This window comes from Dermacentor albipictus, chromosome 6 (genome assembly GCF_038994185.2).
Source record: "Dermacentor albipictus isolate Rhodes 1998 colony chromosome 6, USDA_Dalb.pri_finalv2, whole genome shotgun sequence".
Taxonomy (NCBI): domain Eukaryota; kingdom Metazoa; phylum Arthropoda; class Arachnida; order Ixodida; family Ixodidae; genus Dermacentor; species Dermacentor albipictus.
This window is the reverse complement of record NC_091826.1, coordinates 64,844,096-64,869,258: the sequence shown is the minus strand read 5'-3', so window position 1 is coordinate 64,869,258 and position 25,163 is coordinate 64,844,096. Positions and strand designations below refer to the sequence as shown.

Below are 25,163 nucleotides of genomic sequence, written 5' to 3'. Positions count from 1 at the left end.
GACGTACACAACTTTATAGTACAGCAGGCATTGGACTTTCTTGTTCATCTGCCTGCAGTACTGAAGGTGCAAACCCAGCCCAGACGTGAGAGCCGATTAGCTTAGAAATTCTCAAAGATTCCTCTGATCGATGAATCACCAGAACATTGGGGAATGGACAGCACTTCTCTTCCAGCTGAAGTCATCGCTGCAATTAAAGTGTTCCATGGTAGTTTCTGAGCAGCATTTTTGTTATCAGACATTTTCACCATCACCTCTAATGTACTTGTGTGGATGGCTGCTTCACAATCAACTCCTTTTTGTAGGAGCCATCAAGCAGCACTATTGACAGTGACCCCCTCAATTGAAAAGTGGTGATAGTCTACGCTTACTGGCATCGAGATGTGTTAACAACTATGTAGCAGAATGTTAAAGAAGAGAGGCACAGGTGTTATTTCTGCAGGAAAACTAGCATTCCTGTGTCACTAGCAGCCAATACAAATGGGGCAGTTAAAAACCATCTCTGGAGATCAATGTGCATTGCAACACAGGGGAGCTCTCAAAATGTACTATATAGTTGGAACTTGCCAATTTATCTGTGCACAATATTTAAGGCTTAGTGTTAATGGTTAACAGCTTATTAAGAAATGTAATTCTTGGATACCGTGATAAATATGAAGTTTTTTATAAAACACACAAGATATCCTATGAAGACTGGCAGAACTAATTTCGCTGGTTTTCGGATCTAGTGTATTTTGCACGTTCATAGCCATGATATAACCTGTATTGTGAGACACCCCAAGGTATTAGCACACTAAGGCACATATATGGCAATAATCTATGCATTATTTTTTAATAATACTTTTGTTTGATACAGTACTCAATAGATTGCCTCACTGTCAACAAGTTATGCATCTTTAGGGGCACTACAGTATCTAGTACAAGAAGATGAAGAGATAGGGTGTGGAACAGGTTTGGGGGAGAACAGCTGAAACATACTCCGACTCTGATTCTGACTGCACATTTCATTGGCAACCGTCACTTTCAATGATACTGAAAGACAAATTAGAAGCAAATATGTTTCCAGGCATTAGCGGTTTCAACAAAACTTGTGTAACAAAGTTTCTTTGGAACTGTGTGGAATAGGGCTGCAAGCTCACTTGCGCATGTCAAGCCATGGTATGGCCGCCCCTTTCGCCTTGACCAACATTGCCGTCAATATTACTGCAGTTTTGTGATGTTGGTCAAAACAGTCGCACACACAAATACATATAAAAATAAAGGAGGAGAGAGAGAGAAGCATCATCTGGCAAGGTGCCTGCTACCAGAAGCATGCCCATTCACAAATTGCTGATGTCACACCTGCTTTTCTTTGCTTGATCAATGGTTACGTGCTGAAGGCAACACATTCAGGTATAGCCATTTTATGTATTCAATTTTCTATGCACAGGGTATACGACACTGCTGGAGCACGACTTTGCTACATGAATTCCAAATACCATTTGCTTACTACATACAATGCATCTATTGTGATCTTCTTGATAAAAGCAGTCAGCTAGTGGCGATCCAAACTCGTAGTTCAAATGCTGAATTACAAACAAATCAAAGTTCTTCAGGACAGTTTGCTGTTGGGATATGGCAACAGGAACGAAAACAGCACAAAAGAAAAGGAACAATTTCTTGCTTGGCCTACTGTTTTACTTCCAAATTTATTTTAAGCTGCTCAATTCAAGTAAGGGCTTCGGTCAATTCAATTATTTTGGCTTTTTCAGAGCCAAGAATGACAACCAGCACCTGCCAATTTAGGCAAGTTCCCAAAGCATTAATAGAGCATGCCCATGTTTGGTGATTAAGCAACTATGTAGGATAGTGGAAGCCACCAAATATAGATTCGACTCTGACAGATCTGAGGATGACTCTCTTTCTCTGCACTATAGAACCTAACTCTACTGTCTTTACACCTGCTTGCCACTTTCTGAGCAAGCCTGCTCCTATAACCCGTAATTGCTTCCTAGCTTACTTTATTTAACTCCGGAGGATCCATGCAAAATTTAGCAGTTCCTAGGAGTTCTAATTATGGAACTTCAGCTGCACTCTTTGCCTTCCTCTCGTGACATGATAATGTGCTTCATTTTGTTCCCTTGACTGTTAATGTCTCTCTAACCTTTGAGGAAAGCTTAAAGGTCCCCTGACCAGCTTTGGCATTGCAAAAAGACAAGCACGCTGGGCGCATCATGAAGCGACCATCAGGTACGCAAAGTGTTAAACTGACTCAATATGATCAGCGCGGCGAAAGATGGGATAAGGAATAAGAAAATAACACTTAACCTGTGTTTTCCTATTCTTGATCTCATCTTTTCCTGTGCTGATTATCACGAACGTTTTCCACTTGCCCAATCTGGAATCCTCTTGCATTAAAATGATGCTTGCCATTAAAGCAGCTCAATATTCAAACAAAAGCCCATGAGCAATTCATCCCAAAGGAGCCACTCGCCAGCACAGAAAACTCCCCTGGCACCACCTCTGCGTCACACACAGAGCGCAGTGCACAAACAGCAAAGAGCAACATCGGGGTTTCTGTAAGACATGGGGTGCACAAAAGCGACAGTCGAAACGTGCTGCACAGCAACAGCGGAATGAAGGGGGGGGGGGGTGATATGAATATTGCGTCGGCCCTCGGTTCTAATGCAAGAGAGTGCAGTGGGGGAATGTTGCTTGCAGGCATTGGTCGAGGCAGTGAGAGAGGGGTTCTGCTGTGTGGAGGGTCGCTCACCTCCTTCGATGATTGTATAACATTTCATTTGCTTGTCTTCGCTAATACCGACTCTATTTTTACAATTTTAGTGGTAGGAGCACGCCCTAGAAAGTGCCTTACAACTTCCAGTATATAACAAGAATCTCTGACTGGGCCTGGGGAGAGGGGCCCTTTTACAAATGGTCACGTACGGACACTTTACTAAACACAAGCTCAATTATATAGTAAAGATTGTCACAGTCCAAAGTACGATGTCACATAACAGGCAAAGCTTAGCCAAAGTTACAAAACTAACACGGTAGAAACAGGCTTACAAACAAATATGGGACCAGCAACGCTACATCCAGCTTAATATACAGTGGCATAAACTGCAGTTTAGACTAGTAACTTTCTCTACACTAGCACTGTTCAACTTTCATTCTGACAGACCTAATGACAACTAAGTTTGCAACAACTGCAATAATTATGGACACCAGCCCACTTGTGCTCATTGATGCAATGAATACAGCCTTTTCTCCTTTTTATATCAAAACAGTGACAGCAGTGTCACGTCTCTGTGTCACGTTTTGCAGACTGTTGGTTTCTCCTGGGGTTTTATAAGCAAAAGATCAGTCATGTGCAGCTGGTAACTTTACTCATGAAACTTTATTAACTGCAGAAACTACACCGCAAATGGGCAATTTAGAAGATTACAGGTGCTGATCAAGCTTTGTCAACACAATGATGAACATGTAATGCACTAATTTGGTAACAAAACTACGTTACAAAGAAATATAAAGCTGTAACGAAGAGTAAGAGCTAGACATGAAATATACGTGGAGCATACAGTGAGTATTACGAGAAAAGGAAACATGGTTTTACCTCTTTACCACGAATCTGACCATGTCTATCCTTCCATGTCCTCTCCTTTTTTGCCAAAAGTTGAAATAATTTTGAGCAAATTCGAATACGTGAAACATCCGCCTTTCTCTTACAATGACTCCATTATGCTCAGCAAGCTCCATCCTGCTATGTCTCGCTCACAACTTTTCTGACTAGCACACTGTAACAAGAACACTCTAACACAGGAGATAAACAATAAAGTTAAATTAACAAACAAAGTATGCAATTATATATAACTGAAGTTATGCTGCATACAGAATATTCAGGACCAAACGCTTCACTTATTTGGCAAAACGACATTAACACCAGAGGTTTATGACCTTGATACAACCACAAAACTTAACAATCACACAGGTACATCTAATCTAAAAAAAAAACGGCTTTATGCCTACCTCACCGGCTCATTATAAATGACCACTCACATTATTAAATGCTGTGGTCACTGTGGTTTGACTGTAAAATGCAATGTCTAACAGCTATTACATTTGCCTGAAAGCCTGGGTTGTGAGTCCAGTAGTGCTATTTGTTTTTCCTTTTATCCTGAGTAACTTAAGCCAGTTCATAAAGCTGTCAGCAATGTCTCGACAAGACTGGCATGCACGCTACAAATAGCAGTAATCATCAATCGCTGTGAGAAATATTGACCTGTGTCTAGAACCTAGTGTACTCTCTTACACTGGAACAATAACGCTTCTTGCACTATCAACAGCTCAATTTTCTGCAGAAACAAACAAATAAGAAAGGAAACAGAACACCTGCACGAGACTAGTTTTCTACAGTTCTCTTCATCGAACAGAAGAATGGCAGTGGGGAAGGGTATACTAGGGGTGGATATTCTGGATGTGAGTTGTGAGGATACGCTTGTTCGAAAATTTCGTCTTGCAGTGTAGGCACTGGAACACTTTCTTCCTGGTGTGTCTGTTTATGTGATCAAGCAAATTGCCCTCATAGACAAATGTTTCTGGGCATTGTGGGCACAGGAACATCTTTTTCTGCTCTCTTGAGGTTCGACGGAGCCTCCTTTCTTGCGACATGTCTTGCGGTGTTTGTTCTGATGTTGCGATGACCTTGAAGGGCATGCCCAAGGAGGCAGACCTTCGTTTTTTGGGCTTGGACTGTCCACTTCTGTCATGGAACTTTTGCTTAATCATGGAAATCGTCTTGTCATGCTTCTTCACCTGTGGATCTGTGTCCTCAGCAGAATCAACAACAATGCCAGTGCCAGGTGCTCCTTCCTCAACAATGACGTTTGAGGGCTCTGCGCACCATAGCTTCATGTGCTTTGTCGGGAGACTACAAAACACTGCCGCTGGGAGAGTGGAGGATGCAGCCTTGGGGTCGCACATGGCATCGCAAAGTGACAGCTCTTCTGGAGAAGGGTTTTCAAACTGGATATCAGGGCCATTTCCAGAGGTAAGAGGTGACATATTGTGTTCAGTCTTGATGTGATCTGCCGGAATCTGCTGTGGTGGCTGCAATTTGGTCAAACCTAGTTGAAGCATGAAAGCAATGTTGCGATTGTCTGGCTCTCTCTTGTCACTTGCACCAGGTGCTGCTGTGGTAGAGTTCTCGACGTCTTCTACCTGTTCTTGAGAATCTCTGCAAAATGTGACAGATGCTCCACCGCGCGGCACCAACCCTGTGAATCAAAACAGAGTTTATGTCATCAGTTAATGCACAGCGACTGAACCATGCATGACTGAAGTTACAACGGGACACTAACAGGCTAACGAAAGCTATGGATTGGTAGATTACACGTCCCGGAATTTCAAACAGCTCGCTCTTATCGTAAGTGAAAACTTGATAAGCTACAAAGGGTGCCAAATTATGGACAGGTGGCACTGCCACCTTGACAATCTCATGAGACTGGCTGCCCTCTCACTTAGTCACGAATTTAAAACTGCATGGGAATTATAAGTGTTCATCAATCAAGGAAGATTACATTGTGTTAAGTAAGCTATGGATCAGTTTGCCTGTTTGGTAAGTTTGCCTAGCTGCACGAAAATGGCTCGAATGATCAGAAATGCTGTGAAATTTGTGATGATGTAATGGCATCATGGGTGTGACAACTTTGGCACCCAATTTTGAAATGAGGATAGTCAATTGTTATTTTTGCAGAGAAATGCAAATAATGTTTGGAAGCAGCACGCTACCAGTCTAAAGTGCTTTATCACATATCTTCAGCGTCCTTTTAGAATGAGAAAAGATGTACTTTGCTAGCTGGTATGCAAATGAAGCAGCCATTTTGGATGACTCACTAAAGATTCATGAAATGTGATCTGGAAGCCACCATGGCTAATTGGCATTGTGTGTTATTTTTGGAACTGCACAAACAGTAGATTACTGAAGAAACCCTGCTAAATTTAGGCACTGAGTTGAACTAACAATCATTTCTTGCGCCTGCCGTGGTTGCTTAGTGGCTATGGTGTAGGGCTGCTAAGCACAAGGTCGCGGGATCGAATCCCGGCCACGACGGCCGCACTTCGATGGGGGCGAAATGCGAAAACACCCGTGTACTTAGATTTATGTGCACATTAAAGAACCCCAGCGGGTCGAGATTTCCGGAGTCCCCCAGTACGGCGTGCCTGATAATCAGATTAAGGTTTTGGCATGTAAAGCCGCATAATTTAATTCTTTTAATAATACTTTCTGTAAAAATTGCCAAGCAGAGACAAAAAGACAAAAATGGACAATTGTTCGGCAACAGTAACACTGCAGTAACCTCTGTATGACACAACCTCAATAGAAGAATAAGATACAATATTTCGCATACAATGACAAACAGTGTTGGTTCATATGCAAGTCCGTAAAACGCAATCACACATACTGGCACTAGTATCGTCCTGGACATTATACTGCAGCGTCAAAAATAATGGGATCTAGGATTGATAGAATGTTGATCAAAAAGCACATTTCTTAAAACTCATTTTCAATTTCATTCAAAGAACACAAGTAACAAAGCCAGTGCAGTTTGTGAAACAGAAGAGGCTTAGTTGTTTTGCTTGCACAATGTTCATGTACCATGAAAGAAAAATGAGTAGATATTCCGAACATATAACTTGAGCTGTTCTGGCGAAACTGTGCAAGCTCAGAAAGTTTCACATGCAATATATGGATAATTTCAAGCTTTTAGCTAAGGTATCACTATTGCTGTACATGCAGACATGAATACTGTTTGCACATAATGATTAGCCACCATCTCATAAAACTTGGCGATTACAGCAGCTGCTTGGCCATGGAGCGCACGTGGGATAAATATGTTTTAGGCTAAACCAGAGGAAGCAGAAATGGAGTATTGCACAATGATTACAGTTCTCTCACAATGAAATTTGCATGTTGTTGCTGTCGATGTTGGCAGAAATGGCTGCGGAAATATTTGCTATGCTTTAAAGGGCCCCTCACCAGGTCTGGCCATTTTGAGCTGACAAGCGCAGAGCATACATTGCGTGATAACGATCGTGTCTGCAAAGTATTACATTGCTAAGCGTCGCGGAAAGATCTGAAATTCTGAGACTGAGAAAATTCATAGCGAGATACTGAGAGGGAGTCTCGCTATGCAGTGGAGCCCGCCTGCTGAAATCATGGGTTCGCGGCAGTGAAATATTTCTATCTCGGCTATTAATGAGCAGACTTGAAAAATTTTTGTGGCAGAACGCTTCCTAGAGGACACATAACAACTTCCAGCATATAACCAAAATTTGCTATAGGGCCTGGTGAGGTGCCCTTTAAAGTTGAGCTTCCTTTCCCTCTTTCAATCACTTTGCAGGTGCTGAGGCAACAAGTGAAGTCAGCAACGGAAAATTGCAGCTGGTACCAAGAAGTGAAAAAGTGTGGATAGAGTGTGCATTGAATGGAGCGCTGATCTACAGAGAAGTGCATAAAAAGATTCTAGCTGCGTAATATTGTGCACGCGATATAACACTCCCGTCACAAACATTGCGTTTGCACAACATTCGTGCAGACATAAAAAAAGCCGAGCCTTTGTCCAATGTGGTGTTATCTTTTAACTTTGATTTTTACATACCCATTAACTTATTTCCGGATAGTCATTACTGTAACTATCAGGAGATAAAAAAATAATGTGCCGTTCTGCTTAGAGATTATTTAAGAGATAGTCACTTTCTTCACTGAGGATTATGAAATTCTGTTGCCTATTGGAAATGCAAGTTACAGCAACTTGTTCCTAGCAATGTCTACTGTGCTATGTGCGCTGTGGATTGTACGAAAGAAGGTGCTGTGAAAACAAAATGCTGCATTGCTCCGGAGGAGCGCTGCACAATTAGGGCCCTTTAGAAGGCTTACAGCAAATGGTAAACACAGTTCGACCTGCATGAATGGAACAGATTGTGTCACAATGAGCAATGATAAAAAAAAGCACAAGCTATTGTTGGCGAATGCAAAACAATATTTTTGCAGAACAACTTGAGGCCTGCTTTTCTTTCTTTTTTGTTGCTGCTTTGCAAATGATGAGACCTGTTGAATAGTCATGGGAAAATTTTTTTTTTTACCATTTGGCTACCCCAACCATACGCTTTTTTTCAACAGCAAGATAGAGCTTTACAATCAAGGAGCACATTAACATGAATTCAGTAGGCAAAGCAACTCCAAAAAGAACAAAAATATACAGAGCTAATAAGCAGGTTGCATCTGGCTTCACTGGCATCGATGTACTTTGTACCATTGCAGCTGCAATGTTAGAAAGCAAATTTTTTAAATGGTGCACACAAAGAAGAGACATTGCATGGAGCATAAATATGTCATCTGTCAGCAATGAAGAAAAGCACATGCAGTAACACACAAAAATGCTATCGGCAGAAGCTTTCAGTCCAACTTCACTTACAGTTCTAGCAGTATGAATTCAGCCACTGCAGAAAGAAAGTGCTCACAATTAAGTATATGCAAAATGTAAACATGAAAGCTCTAAATAGCGACTCAATACAATTAGGAAACATACCACCCATATTAGCCAAACACACATCAAAGCACTTTTCTATGTGGAAGTTCACATCACAGTTATCAAATGTCGCATCTCTTACACTTGACAATCTCTCTGACTACAACATGCATTTTATAAAAAGTTAAGGTGACTAAACAAAACATCTTTTTTTTTTTTCCATGCGGCTTGAGAGTAACGAGACTACAGTGCTATGCTACAACAGTCTTTGAAGACACAGGAATTCTGGGCCGTGTTCATTCCTGACCAGCTTTAGAAGAAGACAACCTGAAAAGTATGGAGAAACAACTAGTTTAGCTTTTGATATCAAAACACTCACAAAAAGTCCAGACCATGCAAGCCACAATCACAGACATTTTATAATGCCAGTGCCACCACTGCAAAAACATGCAAGAAACTTAAGTGGGTAGCCAGACGAGGCAGCTGTGCAATGGAATGGCATGTTGCATCCTCTCTGACCTGGACAGGTAAAGCAAGAGTTTTAAAGGTGCCACGAAATGGTCGTCCAGTTATTTCCAGTATATCATTGTAACCAAGAGTATGGTTACACGAAATATGGTTACACACACGCACACAAGAAAACAAGGTGTCCAGCGCACATTTTGACCGGAAATTTTAATTTAAAGTTGATGCCTCCGAGCGCCAGACAGCAACTGCTATTTTGGCATGGCTGGTGGGTTGTCAAGAAATGCGAGGCTGTCGCTGTGTCATCTGCTTCAAGATGTTCCAAAACAATGTGCACGCCTTGCTGAACTCTCGTTGCCCCACACACTCTTGCATCCATCAGTGCAGCAAGGGTGCAATAATATGGCATGTGGATAAATATGGCACAAACCAGACAGTGCCTGCAGAAACCGTCTCGGGCCGACTTTCGAGACGGAATGAACTTCATTTCGTCATTTGTCAATGTTGCCAGACTGCTGTACAATCCAACTGCGACACAAGAAAATCGGAATACAAATTTCTACCGCACCTTTTCTTTTTCTAAATTCTACTGGCAAATATGCTACAGTCCAACACAAAGAGAATTCATACGTATTTTTAAACTACACAGAATTTTAAAAAATTGTCTGTCCCAGATAACACATTTCTAGTCCTTGAGCTGAATTACTTGAAGAGATGGATATTACTTGCATGAGAAATTGAAATACATAATAGACTAACAAAATTTTTGAAATTCTGTTAAGATAATTACTTTACGACACATATTGCAATTTATAAGTTGTAGCTGGTGTAACTGCAAGGCGCGTCTTCTTGCAATGTACCTGCTTGCACTGTGCCAGGAGGATTATGAACAGTTCATTTCAAACCTAACAGAAATCTACGATTGCGCTGTTAGAAAAAGGCAATGTTATTTTCCAGTGGCTATCTGGGGAGGTATTCTGTAAGAGTCGCCCGAGTGGACTTGTCCATTTTGTCTGCTGCTGAAGTGGTTATTGGCTGTGGCGCCTCGCTGCTATGGACGCGCAGCCCAGCGCAGCCAATCAGAACTTCAACAGCAGACGAAATGGACATGTCCACTAAGTGGACTTTTACAGAATACCTCCCCTGTCACTGAGGCATTTTTGGCAAACACCTTGCTGATGAAGCTGTCAGATCGGCCCATGATGAATACAAAAACCATGGTCTGTGCGTCTGAAGATTCTGAAGCTTAAGATTCTAGAGCTTAAGATTCTGGGCATGAGTACTAACACTTCTTCTAGAGTTGCAATGGAAGCATTTTTTATCAAAAAGAAGAGAGATTGTTGTATAAGTGCGTCATCAATCACACTTCTTAACCCAGAGTTCGACTTCTGGTGCAACCGCCTTTAACCTATCTACACATTCTCCCTGTGCTGTTTCTGTATTTTGATTGTGCGTACACATGACTAGGCGATATATTTGTGAAACCCTTCCCCCTATTAGTTGTGAGTGCAGCGCTTGTCTTTATCTTTTTTTCCTATGCGAGTTGTCTTTTTGTTCGCGCTAACTTTCCTCATCAGCATGCTCATACCACTATCAAGAATGGACACAGCCAGCGAACTTCAACGAATTACTCACAACATGCTGGCTCTTTATATTGTCTTGCAGCCATTGTTTGTGCATGCCTGATATATCACTGCAGCTATGATTACCACCAAACCTCCCCCGGTGTGTCACTACACTACTGTGCTACCCGCAAATGGGTGTAGCTTCCACAAATTTATACTCCTTCCTCATTGGAATGGCCGACTCACCCATAAGTGACCTAGATATTAATTTTGAGGAGACCATTAAGCCACTCCTTTCCTACAGCCCTTGCTTTTACATCCAATTTTAGCCTGTCCGGAGTGCACAGAGCCAATTGGATAGTTGAACCTTTAGAGAGGAAAAGATCTAGTGCTTGACCTCATCCATCAACACAGAAAACTGTGCGCGCTCCCATGACTTTTCTAAAATCAACAAAAATGACAAGACGCTTACATAGACACTTTGCGTCTATTACTGTGGGTATGTTTCTTTGCCTTCTAAAGATGATAGAAGAAGAAAAAGAAGAAGATGGGGCTTTAACGTGCCAAAACCACAATCTCATTATGAGGCACGCCGTAGTGGGGGACTCCGGAAGTTAGAGCACCAGGGGTTCTTTAATGTGCACCCAAATCTAAGTACACAGGTGTATTTGCATTTTGCCGCCATCAAAATGTGGCTGCCGTGGCTGGGATTCGATCACGCGACCTTCTTCCGTCTTCTTTCTCTTTAATCCCCCATGTAGATTACCAAACCAGATGTTCATCTGGCAAGCCTCTGTGCCTTTCTCTGTTTTTCTCTCTCTCTCTCTCTGAGGATGAGACCAGCCTAGTGATATGCTAAGCATGCTAAGAAATACACTGGCAGTCGAGGTATTTTCGTGCTTCCATGCTCAAAACGTTTTATTATAAAGTAAGAGAAACAACAGTGTATTTTTATCCATAGCTTGAAGGCACATACCTCCAAGCCAGTGCCACCCTTATAGTTAGTTGAAAACTTCATAACCGACCTTTTTGTTAATTATTGACCTACGCATTTCAATTGATTATGCAAGTAATGTTTGCCTCTTTGAGCAATCCAGTTCAAGGATTTGAACTGAGCTATCTGCCACAGGCCGTTCTTAAAAATTTTGCATACTCTTTAAAAAAAGGTAAGCATGTGCCAGCCAATTATGTTTCCTCATCTTTATTATGCTGTTGCAGAAGTGAACTTCTTTCAACACCGGCATCTCTCAGGAAGAATGGTTTGAAGAGTGGAAGGCAGCAGGCAGGTGCAGCATGGGCACACAATATGACATTAACTGCTTAATGCCTTCAAGTTTAATTCATTTCTTGTGGTGCCACTGCGATAAACTTGATGTCATAGTGGCACCATAATGCTCTGCAAGTATTGCACCGCAATACTTAATGCTGGCTGAGGCATAGTGCGTTCTCACAATTTATGCAGCCTTTGAATGTGTATTCTTGCTCCCAATGTTAGCAGTTACAGGAATTTGAAAGAGGCATTTATGAACTTAAATAATTCTACATAAGATATGCCTATCAATGTGTTAGTATAGTTTCTCAAACTTCTGCAAGCTAAATATTTCTGTGTGACACTAGGATTGTAAAACAAACTCGCAGCGTTAACTTCACACGAGTGGCACTGATATTAGGGAGTTTCAGATTTTGTACACGCAAAGTTAGGGGAGGCAAACCAGCAGGCTTAGAAAAGAACGCAAAGGTATACAAAAGAACCCCACAGGGGTACAAAAGAATGTAAGTTGGGCATGGTGCTTTGCTTACTCAAACTCGTCCGTATACAAAAAATCCAAAACTCCCTGTTAGTTTGTCACAGAGTATAGAAGGCTCATTTCTGCCTGGTGGTTTCATGAACTCTAATTTCAAGGTCAGCAGAACACCACTGCTGCTACCAGTTTGGCCACCATACCACTGCACAAAACATCTGTTCAGGTAGTGATTGACTGGGAATGAAAATGCTCTTGTGGTTTGAGGCATGGAAGAAGGAAACAAAACAGAAGAGGCGCCCGACGTCATTTATCTCAAGCCAGATGTGACGACTAAGGCACCTTGGTAGGCCACCCTTCTCCTCCTTAGACCCTTTCTACCATGTTCTTTCCAGAGGAGCCACTGGCTTGCACCATCTCTTATCGTGCTTTGTAAACCAAGCTTTTATTGTGGGGAGTGCAGGACACAGCATGACTGCAAGATTCCTGCAAATCAGTCTGTCGGAACAGAACAGAAACGTAACTGAAACATTATTATTTACATTCTTTTAGAGTGAAACTGGAATAATTTTTATCGACTTTCAATTCAACAGGAAAGTTGGCAATTCGAAACAACCGACGTCAAGCAATGTCAGCATTAGTGCGTATCTCAGGCAGGGATAGTAAGGGTGATAGCTGGTCGAGCGCTCCACTTAACCTAAGCCTGCCGCTCGGTGCGCTAGCAGATTGGCATTGTAGCATAACACAGGGTTTGCGCACTGAAGAGCTCATTGTTTTGTTTTCTATGTGTACAATGCTTTGTTACCAAAATTTTATAGTTTGTTTAGGTTCGTTTTATTGGCACAGTGGTCTCGCATTTCGGCGAGTACACTCGATGACGTGCTGCTTGAGAGCTCATGCTCAATGCCTTGATTCTGAATTCTGAGATCATACTGCTTGCTGTGACCCAAAGCACTGAGCGTGATCTCAGAATTCATAATTCAATTATTAAGAACAATAAATAATATGTTTTTATCGTTACTCCGCATCAAAAATTTTTTGCAAGCAGACAAAAACCGTTATGAACCGTTACGGATCACTTTCTTTTTTGTACCGGAGCAGAACCGGAAAGAAACTTTTTTCAGTAAAATGAAACTAAAACCAGAATGAAAAACCTTTCGTTCCAACAAGCTGCTGCAAATGCACGCAGCGCCATGACAGTATTGCATGTGCCTGCTCTGTGCGCGGTGCAAGTGCAGATGTGCCAACAGCTGAACAACGGTAATCAATGCTGTCCACACTTGCTCACCCGAGTAGAGGATCGAGGAGCTGTTGCAATGACTGTTGTTGCTGTTTGGACCACTAGTCCCAAAGGCACACAATTTGCACCCCACTTTTTCCAATGCGGCCGGGGCCTCCCCCAAGCTTTCTTTCCTTCAAGGTTTGAAGTGCGTAAAATTAAGTAGGGTGTGGCTTCGACATATAAGTCGTACTGTACATTTTGTTTCAGAACTGAGGCACAAAGTACTGTTGCAATGGCTTGTTGTAGGGCGCCTTGTTGTCCTCCTCAGCCGCTGCTTCGTACAGCGTGGAGACAACCGCGGCGTCTACTATGGTGTCAGGCATGCGCATGCCCAACACCGTAGGGGCGTGTCGCTGGCGCTCGTGTGAATCCGCCATACACGTGCCCAACGCTGTAGTAGACAACGCAGTTGTCTTTACCTTGTATGGAGCAGCGGGCAAGGAGGACAGAGGCACTCTCACGTGTTGAGATGTTGCAAATACTGTTGTGCACCTACCCCTTTATCATTGTTGTGGATCAAGCAACAAGATCATTAGCAGTCTGAATATACTGTAAACGAAATGGAGTGCATGAAAGGGTGTTAAGAGCAATGAACAGTGACCTCTGAAATGACCTGCATGCGAGTCATACAGCCCCCAAATACCGTGAAATCTTTTTGGATAATTTGATAATTACAGTGACTGACTTCACATTAAACTGAGAAAACGCATGTTCCGGTTTCTACGTTATAGTTGTTACATTCTATTCTGCACATTTGTGTCAAAATTCGGGCATTACAACCTCCCCTGGAGAGGCGACTGTGAACTCCATCTGCATTTCTGGCTCAATGATGTGCAGTTCAGCCTGAAGTTAATGACTGCTGATTGCATGTACACTTTTCAGTTATTTACATGCTACTGTGGATTGCTTAAAATGCAATTTGACCAAAAAAAAAAGGATATCTCAAATTATGACTGAATTTCAACAGCAGAATACTGAATTTGCTATTTGAAATTTTCAAATGTTTGCACACACATAAACAGTTAGCAAATGGTCGAGTGGGCAGACTATTTATGCAAGGGATAAAATGAAGTCACAGCAGCATCGCAAGCTCAATGAGGTTGCTGTGCCAGCACTCTCTCCAACAGCCTTGAAATATTGCTATGTAGCATGCAAATAAACTTAAATTATGACACACTGTTCAGCCTTATTTCTGCGCGGTCAATATGTATCTCCATCATGTTTTACGGTTAAATATTGCTGAAAAGCTACAACACCTAAGAGACGGCATTTGGGAGTGGAAATTCAAACGCCGAGATCAAAACCTCTAGATCTCTCGAAGGGCTTTCCTTGTTTCATTTTTATAGAAAATAACTGCCAAACACGATAACTGTATCATTTGCGTGGAATCATTGAAAACTGCACTACAGGAAGCTTAGGGTACAAGATGTTTCTTCTGCTTCATTACATGCTACTTGGTACAATCGCGAATTCTACGATATGCTTCTAGCAGCCGTTTTGCTGCGCTTTAATTGACCGATGAACCGCACACAATTACGCAAAAGTTTAGCCTAGAGCAGTTTCGGCTGACGTTTTCCTTCCTTTTTCGTTTCCTTCAGGCAGCCGCAACGGGAAAACTTGCGGCGTCAACGCCACGGTGACAGCCAAAGCTTTCGCATTAAACAGTTTCTGCGGTTAGGGTGACAGTGTGCTGACAATGTGCTGACAATGTGCTCGCAGTTATTCGAAAACATCGTTACCGCGTCAGCGAAAGCAGCAAGTCAGTTTTATAAAGCGCGCGCATTTCGATCTCCCAGCACGATCAAGAACCACACACGAAATGCAAACCAACACTCTCGAAATTTGAGTTAGTACTGACTTCACTGCAGTACTCACATTACATGGTCACTGCGCTGGCCATCTATTGCGCGGCATTTCTTTAGAAAGCTTGGCGCGCAGGCACATTTGAGGATGCAACATGCCACTTCAGCGTTGACTAAAAGCGAGCACGGTATGCAGGCTGGATCACAGAATAGCTTCAACAACAGACTCGCAATCGTGAGCACAATACTATCTACGCATAACGAACATTCAAAGCACCAAATCCGCACAATCACTCAACAGAATGGGTAAGCTGCAACCGACAAGAGTTTGCGTCGGTTGAGTTGCACTGCAGAAATGCAAAACAAAGAAATGCAGAGCAGAGCGCGTCGAACGCTAGTGGAACGCTGAAAAGGCCCGTGCTTGGAGAAGTGCTGAAAATGGCCACCGTATTTCCTAGCGCTGCCATCGTTAACGAGACAAAGCAAGGAGAGAGAGAGAGAGAAAGAGAGAGAGAGAGAAATGTGTTTTGTCTCGCAGGAGTTGGGGAACGGAACAGAATTACACATAGAAGAGCAAATAAACTGCCAGCGTAAAAAAAGCGATTAATTTTGACAACGAGCCTGGGGCTCTCTAACGTGCACTCAAACACACGAGCAGATGCACAAGCGTATATTTGTTTTTGTTTGTTTGTTTGCGTGCCTCTGGTTTCATTGCGTACCTTATTATTGCGGTAGCATTAAAAATTAAATCAAATTATGGGATTTTACGCGCCAAAATCACTATTTGATCATGATGCAACCGTAGTGGGGGACTCAGGAAATTTAGACCACCTGGGATTCTTCACCGTGCGCCTAAATCGCCTAAATTTATACTCCATTCCATACATAGCAGTCAGCGCTGTGGGAACTACGCAAGAAGTTCGGTCAAGAAAAGTTATCACTCCGCGCTTTCCGTCGATCATATTATTGTATGAAGCTCTATGCCTGCTTCGTCCGTCTGCTAGCGCGAGCATGCACGTGACGCTTCCGGCGACGGGTTGCACCGTGGAATGCAAATAAAGAACAAAAAACAAACAAACAAAAAAACAAGGAAAATGAGAAAAAAAGAATAATTTAGAACAACGGATTAGCAGCCGTATGTCGCAGTCTGATCTGACAACTTTATTTGGAATCCGGCGATTGGGAGGCCCGGGCCTGGGGCCGCCTAGATGGCCACTGGGAGCTGCTGCTCCCGTGCGGCTTCCTTGGCTCGCTGGACGGCCCAAAGTTGGTCTTGGAGTTCTGAGCTGAGCAGCATGGCCGACCACCGCGCCCGTAGATTTTCTGGGGAGACTGCCATTTTATTTTGGTATATTTCACATCCCCACAATATGTGTTGAAGGGTGGCTCTAACAGACTTGCATAGCTTGCACATATCGCTCTTGTATATATCGGGGTAGAAAGTTTTTAGTTGCACGGGACTCGTATAAGTTTCTGTTTGTAGTCGCCTCCAAGTAACGGACTCAGCTCTGTTCAGTTTAGTGTGAGGCGGTGGCAATACTCGCCTCCGATTTTGATAGAATTTGGTAATATCACTAAATCTTGTTAATATATCTTTTTCTCTCCAGATTTCCTCCTCCGCGTTCTCCTGACCGATGGAAGTCACTCTTTGCTCAGCTCGGCGAGTAAGACCTCGAGCTTCGCGGTGTGCTACCTCCTTGAGGTTGACTGCGGGAATGTCTGGAGTCGTATGCGCTGGGAACCAGAGCAATTGCCTGCCGTTCTTTTTTGCATTGGAGAACTTTGCTTCATTGACTCTGATGATGTGCCATGCCTCAGGAGAGATCCTACCTTTTGCATAATTTCTAATGGCCGCTTGAGTCGCAGTGTGTTTGTTTCTAAGGATTAAAACTGTTTCATTCGGTACTGAGTCTATATATAAACAACAGTCGGCCACAGTTGTGGTCAGAAACCTTCGAACTATATTCAAGTGCGAACGAAGCCATTGCAAGAAGTCTCTCCAGGCTCCACTAGTGTTCCTGTTTATGCTCCCCCAGGGAGCATATACAGGAACACTAGCCTCCGCAGCGTTGACTGCTATCTATGGAACACGGGAGTTTTCGCATTTCGCCCCCACCGAAATGCGGCTGCCAGTGGCCCTATACCGTAAAACTGTTCCAGCATGTTGTTAGTCCCATCTCCTGACGTCAAATTTGCATAACCGCCGACGCAAGCATCGGGCGGTGACCCGCAGGGTTGTCTGGAGAGACCAATCAAACACTCTCCTTATTTATAGGAGGTCATGTTTGTTTGCTTTAAAAACGAATAACATTGCCTACACTGAGCGGTTTGTCTTGAGAGGAAGCTTTAGCTCCAGTGCTCGTATCTAAATATATGTAAAAGGATAATTCGTTTTTATCGGCAACTACTGCACCAAATTTGACGAGGTTTAATTTGTTGCATTTAAAAGAACAACTTAAAATCTACTGACTGTTGGTTTCGAATTTTCGATTTACGGCTTCAATGTTTTATTAAAGAATGGCAAAAATCGCAAATTTTCAGAAAACGAAACTATCAAGATTACAACTCCGTAACTCAGCAAGGAAAAATGATATCGCAATTTTGTGAATTGTGCCTAATAGCACATCTAAAGCGGACAAATGTGACATCTTACACATGAATCTAAAAAAATTTCGTTAATATGTAATTACAACTTTTGCAGAACCCTTGTAAACAACGTAACAAATTCACATAAGATGTAAAATGACATATGAAATTTGTCCGCTTTGAATGACCTAATGGATGCCGGCAGTTCACAGAACCCTGATATCTGTTCTTGATGCTGAGCTATTAGTTTGTAAACTTCGTGCTTCTATTTTTTTCAAACTTCTGAATTTTTGAAAATCTTTTTAACAGAACTCAAGCCCTAAATCAAAATTCCGCTTCCAACAGTCACTAGGATTTAACTTTATCTCTCAAATGCAACAAATTTCATTAAAATCGGTCCAGGGGTTATCTCAGAAAAACGTTTTTTGCGTTTTTACATGTATTTGAATAGGCCGCGTCGGAGTTGGGCCCGAGCTAAAGCTTCCTCTTAATTGGCTGAGAAGAGGCGAGGAGCACGCTCAAGTGGAGAGGGTTTTGGTGGGGCCGAGCCAGTGCACTGAAAATCGATAACCGGATGAAGGAAGAGGGTGGTGCCGGCGTCTGCGATTGGTCCGCTTTCACTTAATTAGCTTGCGGTGGCTGGTAGAAAATCGTGAGGGCATGCAACGGAAGGTTAAGAATGCTGCTAAAACGGATCCTCAGCAAAAAAGAATTGGCAGGACGAGGTCGTAAACGTGCCGAAAGTGCTCAGAAATGTTACACGACCACGCAAATAGTTTTATTGTACGCAAACAAAACCATGCTCTTCGGCCGGTGCGAGTAGCCAGGGCCTGAGCGATTGGCGGCAGCCATCTTTTATTCCTTTCAGAACTGGGCAGCCTGCGGCTATTCAGAAGAAAAATCCAATTTTGTTCGGCATATTAATGCATCTTTAACGCGTACACGTCACTTTAACGGGGTGAGTTTTCGCGGTTTTGTGACGTCGCGTGATAGGCAGGTGAAGTGGCTGCAGCCTTAAATATTTTGACCAATATCCGAGGTCTAATGGCGAAAAGGCATCGAATGAGAAATGAGTTTTTCTTTTGTTCGACCCAATCATGCATAATCAGTGTGTACGCGTCATATCAGATGGGGACCCATCGCGGTTTTTGTGACGTCGCGTGACAGACAGGCGACGGGAGGGGGTTCAAAAAACTTTTTGACCAATCGCGGAGGCTGATTGAAGAATTGGAATAGAAAAATTTGGGATAGCTTTACGTTATAGCGCCTCAGGTTAGAGCATCAAAGTGGAAAAAAAATATATATGTGAAGTGTGGGAAGCCGGTCACGTAGTAGAGGTAGGGAGAGGATGGGAGAGCTTAGAAGAGCATGTATGCATACACACATATGAGTCCAAGGTATATGTGGTTGATGTAAGGTTATAATTCAAAAGTTTATGCGCTTAAAAAATGTTGGCTGATGGTTTAGCTCTGACAGCATGAACAATATTGTGCGTTAGCACCGTCGACCCTAACTTCGCATAGTTTGTCCTGGCGTGCCATGGGTATACATGGCCCTCAGTATATGCTAGTCTCCAATGAACCTCTTTGATGCCAACTTGGTTATTGGGTGTGTGTCAGTAGGTGTGTATTGCTCTTCAAAGAACGTATTTGACCAACCACGCGCCGCATACTCTTCGATAGTCTTCTTCGCCCGTCGAGTCCTCATAGCTTGAATGTTGGCGCCTTCGCGGCGTTGTCGCTGTTCGAGAGTTTCGTTAGCCCTCGCGTTTCTCGTGGCCTCGGCATCAGGGTAGAGATGGCGTTCCATATGTGCAGGAGTTTTATTTGCACGTTCACAGTCTCTCAACCTGTCTGCTTCTAACTTCTTTTTTCAGCCACAGTGACATGATCAGTCGACGCGCGCTCACGTTTCAGCCGTAGTTGTGCGTTTCGTCGAGCCCGGCGCTTCGCTTTAACGAACTCAGATGGACACGCCGCCTCAACCATGGCTCGTCTCTTAAGAAGTTCGACACGACTTCCGATGCGCTACTTACTACCTCAGAGACGAAGAAAACCGCGCCCTACCCCCCCCCCCCCCCCCGCCCCCATCGGCATCAACTACGATTTTCTATTGGCTGCAGGTGTCGCGGCGCGCGCGCTCTGAGTGGCAGCGCCGTGCCAGGCGGGAGCGCGTCATTGGCTGCAGACGGATGCTCTTCTCTAACGCCTGACGTATCTACACCTCGCCTCCTCTCCGCCGCCCGGCGCTGCTGTTGGCTCTTCTTCCTCTTCGCAATCACACACTCTCTCTGGTCGTGCAGCGGACGGACAGACAGACAATGGCTTTTCGCCAGATTGGAAGTGCTAGCGCACTAAAAACTGTTTATTGCGTCGACGTTGTGTCTCAGGACTGAGTCTCAGTCTTGAGAAAGGTCTGCCTCAGGCCGAAACGATGACACAATAAACAGTTGTTATATGAGAAGTGCATCAATGTTTATATTTAGTGCCACTGATGGTAGTCTGCTCCGGAACACTGTCAGTTGCACTCCGCTCTTCGAAGAGGCAGGACGCGTGTCGAGTGAACTCTTGAACAATGCTTTGCAGTGTGGTGAACGCGGTTTAGATCATGGATCCGGTAGCTCCAAGAGGTGCGATGTAACGCTAATGCATTTCTCTCGCACTTACCGCCAAATTGCTACGTAATTTTCTTAGGGCGCCTTCGCAGCGTCTGAATAACTCGCCCCACCGTGCAGCTCACAGAGCTGGTGGCGACCGAGCGCTCACCACAGATGTTCTGGGGTGTGCCTCTGTGATAGCAAGCTGTGCCATTATTACGTTTCTCTTATCTGTCGAAGTACGTGCTAGGAAATTTTGAGTCCGGTACAGTGCTGCCTGTCTTCCCAGTCTTAACGCGCACGCACGCGCGCGCTCTCCACAAAGCAGGCTTTACCCCACAAGGTATCACACTGAGGCAAAGTCGACTTTAAGGAAGCTAGATGCGGAAGCAATGCAGATGCGCTCGGTAAGTCTTAGATACATTTTGCGGCAATAACTGCGTGTAAACTATGTCACCGGTAATAATGCATGGTACTCTGGTCATCAATGATGCGTAAAACTGCGTGCCAACGTACACGAAGGTTCAGTGACGTGCCGCATGCGTCAATGGCAGGCTTGTATGCATCTAATTTTGACTGACTGAGTACTTGCAATCGACTATATGTCTTCGTAATATTGTAACTGATCATTTAGACCATTTTAACGGCAACCTAATAAAACAATTACTTTTTTGTAATGAATTAGAAGTAATGAGTTACATTGTTCAGCAAATAAGTTGAGCCAGGGATACAGCAAGAAGCACTTGGTGAAACCAGATGAAACCAGATGAAACCAGATGAAAGCACCAGATGAAATATAAAAGAAGGATTAAGTGATGAATGCTCGTGACAATATAGTAATAAAGTACTTGCGATCGCAAATTATAATAACATACTATTTGCGATTGGAAATGATAATAGAGTATACTTGCAAGTAAGTCGGAAGATGTGCTGAGGTATGTTGTTGTTTACACGTCTTTATTCACATTGTTGCCCTTAAAGGGCTGCGGTGAATTGGCTTGTTAAGTGGCGGGAGTGAGAAGGTAAGGGAAACAGTGATGAGGGTGACTTAATTATCTACGTCATGGGGTCTGATGCTTTCGCTGGTACGCTCGAAATACAGAAGCCTGGTCCCAGTGGCTGGAGCCTCAGGATCACCCAGGAATTTGTGCAGTGACCGCCAGAGCTCGTTGGCGGTCGCAGCACCGCTGTGTCTCGGTATCACCCGGGTCTGTAGGGAGGTTGGTCGCCATTCCGTTGGGAGCGAAGCAAGGGCCCTTTGCCTGGGGCTAGAATACAGCGGGCAGTCCCAGATTGAGTGTTCGAGGTCCGCCCTGGTGTCGCAGGGGCCGCATGTACCCGGACGCGAACATTCCAGGCCACGAGGGTCCTTCTTTCTGCGAAAACGCTGCACGAGGAAGGGAGTAAGGAGGGTGCCAGTCTGTACCTGCCGGAGCAGAACCTGCTGCCGACGAGTAGCAGCCTGGGAGGGAAGGGGAGGGATGTACATGGGATTGGACGTAGTCAGGAGATAGCTGCGCCGAGGTGTACGATTACTGTGCATGCGTCCCTGCGAGGTTGCCTTGCAAGCAGAAGTTTGTGGTGGATGATGACCGCATCACTTCCCCAATTTTCTGCCGTTTCGACAAATACGTGCTTGTTACAGAGTGCCCTGTGCTTTCACTCTTCTCTGGCACAAACAGACTCAACTTACTCCTTCGGTGAGTGCGAGAGTTGTAGAAAATAAAATTTCACGTGGATTACGCAGATATTCCCGCAAAAGGAGTTAACCCCGATCCACTTTTTTCCTAGTGTCCTCGATAAGTTTACGTGGTCACTGTGGTAGAAATCTGTGCTGCCGTGAGCCCGTGTTTACAACAGTACTTTTTGTCGCAGCGAACGTGCTACGTGCAGAAATTTGACAAGTATATCCTGTCATTATGACAGAAAATTTTACATCAACGTTGTGAACTCGATATGAATGTTACGAAGGAAGCGATATGCAAGAACAGGCATCGAAAGTGACGATGCCATGTGCGTTCATATTGTGACGGGTATAAAATTGTTTACAAGATGTGTTTACAAGGCATGTATAAGCAGCAGCCGAAAATCCCGAGAGGCTGTTGCCACTTCGTCGTCCTTACCATTGACGACCTTGTCCTCTTTTCCACCGTAACTACATGCATTGTCCAAGACAATTATCGTGAGGTGCCTAAATGTAATTTTCGAGAGCTGCTGTTAGTCTTTAGCAGGCTCCTCCAGTATTGAATGGCTCTGTTACTACAATCAACTAAATGAGGCAGCTAGAACTCAAATATTTGGCGGCCCGATGAGAGGCGTTAAATATAGAAAAGAAGCGTAGCACACCTAATAAACACGAGCACAAATACAATAAAAGGGTCGAAGAAAAAATTACGTCACGAAAAATACAAAGGAAACGACACAAAGTAGTTGTCAGTGCTACAACTACAGCGTATGCAAGTTAACACTAAAATTTTCACAGTTTGTTGGGAACGCTGTGGTATTGCCTCGAATACTGTGCCGTATCATGCGGTGGCACGATGCATTAGCGTCTTTGTAACATAACCAGCAGCATCCGGTCAATGTGCAAACAAGTTGAATGCTCGAAGAATACCAGCACGCAACTGTCCTGTGTGCAAGTTCTTAAAAAAAAAAAGTACGTTTCTTTATTTGTGCCCTCAGAGCAAAAGCCGCAGCCCCTGAACGCTGAAGGCGGCGGCGGAGGTGGAGGTGGAGGGGGTGTCACGAACGCGAGCGAAGTCACCGTGGCGCAGGCTACCACAGCGCCGGCCGCCGGGAAATTCAAACCCCGACCACGTGACAAAGGTGAGCCTCCATGCATACTCCGTTTCGTACATCAGATGCAACGCCTTGGAAGCTGCACAAGTAGTGCGGTCTCCAAATTGTATCACTCCGCGCGCTGCGCGCCAGCGCCGTTTGATCGCGCGAGCATACACGTGAGGTTGCCCCGACGGGCTGCAAATAAATATCAACAAAGAGCAAATTGATCTAAAAAAAAAAACGTGTTAGCAGCCGAATGAGCGCATGGTTTGTTTGTTTCGAAGGGTAAATTCTGATTTTCATTCAGAGCTTACCTTATATACGGAACGTTTTCACAAAAATCGGTCAAAAGACAGCGAACTGTTTCTAAGTGCGAACGCAGCTACTGCAAAAAGTATCTCCAGCCTCCACAGCGTTGCACCTGATGGATGAAGCGGAGTATTGTTTCATTCGATTCGCGCGCGCCACTTTCTGAACTCTATTTCACGAGGCGCCGCACTTCGCCGTTGGTTTCACCACCGGGTCAACATATATGGCGGCGTCTGCACGCGGCCAATCTTTTTCACTCGGTGCCCGGCTTCGTGCAGGACGCGTTCACAACGTTCCTCGCACTCGTCAGAAATGTGTATAGCGTATATACAGCGCTTCGTGGCAGGAGCTGCCGATGCCGGTTCCGCGTGAGCAAGAACTGCCACTGAACTGGCGGCGGGAGCCTTAGTTCCCAAAGGGCAGGGAGAATGGAATAGACTTTATCACCCGTATTCCAGAACGTGACTATACAACGCTTCGCTTGACCCAAGAAAGTAAATTAGAAAAAAAAAACTCCCACCGTTTCACAGTGTCGCCTATCGATCATGGGACCTCGCACTCAACAGCCGAGCCTTTTAACTATTACGCTACGTGCGCCGCTATGAAAAATACGAATAAACTTCAACAATATTGCGCGGGGCGCTTTGTAAGTAGAGACAAAAGCGCAGTTGACCTCACGCAGCGTCTCGTAGCGGTCTGTCAAAACGCGCGGGCGCGTTTACTTGGCGTCAGCGGTTGCGTGCAGTAAACGAAGACGTAGCGCATGACGTAGCGCGTGCAGTTGGGGTAACATGAATGTCCCGTTGCGGTTTCTCGAGTCGAGAGAGAATGCAGCGGGGCTGACGTATCGTGGCTTCTCTTGCTTTGCGCTGCACCGGGCGGAATATGAGAGCTCGGAGCGTCACCGCGGGCAACTACAAACGAGGAGGAAGAGGAAATGACTTTATTTGCGTGCCCTGCGAGCTGGTGGGGAGGGCCAAAGGCCCCGCCCAGGTGACGGCCAGGAGTTCGTGGGTCCTGGCAGCATCCTCGGCCCGCTGGACGGCCCACAGTTGATCCTCGAGGGCGGGGATGAGCAGCGCGGCTTCCCAGCGCGTGCGAAGGGTGTTTCTGGAGGCCGCGTTCTCGTTATTGTTATGCATCCCTCGGCATTCCCATAATATATGCTCCAGATTGGCTCTGGATTCACACGTGTTGTTGGCGTCCTAGTTTGTAACTGCCGCTATGCGACAGACTGCTTTTTTGTCAATTTTGGGTGAGGTCGCGGGAATATGCCCCTCTGTAACCTATAGTGTTTCGTGATGTCATTAGATGTGGTCATTCTACCCGCCACGGTTGCTCAGTGGCTATGGTGTTAGGCTGCTGAGCACGAGGTCGCGGGATCGAATCCCGGCCACGGCGGCCGCATTTCCATGGAGGCGAAAACACCCGTGTACTTAGATTTAGGTGTACGTTAAAGAACCCCAGGTGGTCGGAATTTCCGGAGTCCCCCACTACGGCGTGCCTCATAATCAGAAAGTGGTTT

The 25,163-nt window shown here is 44.5% G+C and overlaps 1 protein-coding gene across 3 annotated transcripts; it reads right to left on the bottom strand.

Moving 5' to 3' along the window:
- Nucleotides 1-3,360: 3,360 nt before the first annotated feature.
- On the bottom strand, nt 3,361-15,757 carry LOC135912327 (uncharacterized). Of its 3 annotated transcripts, XM_070540710.1 has the most exons (3): nt 15,440-15,745; nt 8,571-8,837; nt 3,361-5,255 (listed from the first exon to the last, which is right to left on the bottom strand). In XM_070540710.1, exons 2-3 carry the CDS (start codon nt 8,575-8,577, stop codon nt 4,438-4,440), a joined length of 825 nt encoding a protein of 274 aa, XP_070396811.1. In that variant the 5' UTR covers nt 8,578-8,837; nt 15,440-15,745; the 3' UTR covers nt 3,361-4,437. The 3 variants fall into 3 exon arrangements, 2 of the variants coding, with proteins under 2 accessions (XP_070396811.1, XP_070396812.1); XR_010567614.2 differs by lacking the exon at nt 8,571-8,837 and having other exon boundaries at nt 15,440-15,757; XM_070540711.1 differs by lacking the exon at nt 15,440-15,745 and having other exon boundaries at nt 8,571-9,471.
- Nucleotides 15,758-25,163: the final 9,406 nt, after the last annotated feature.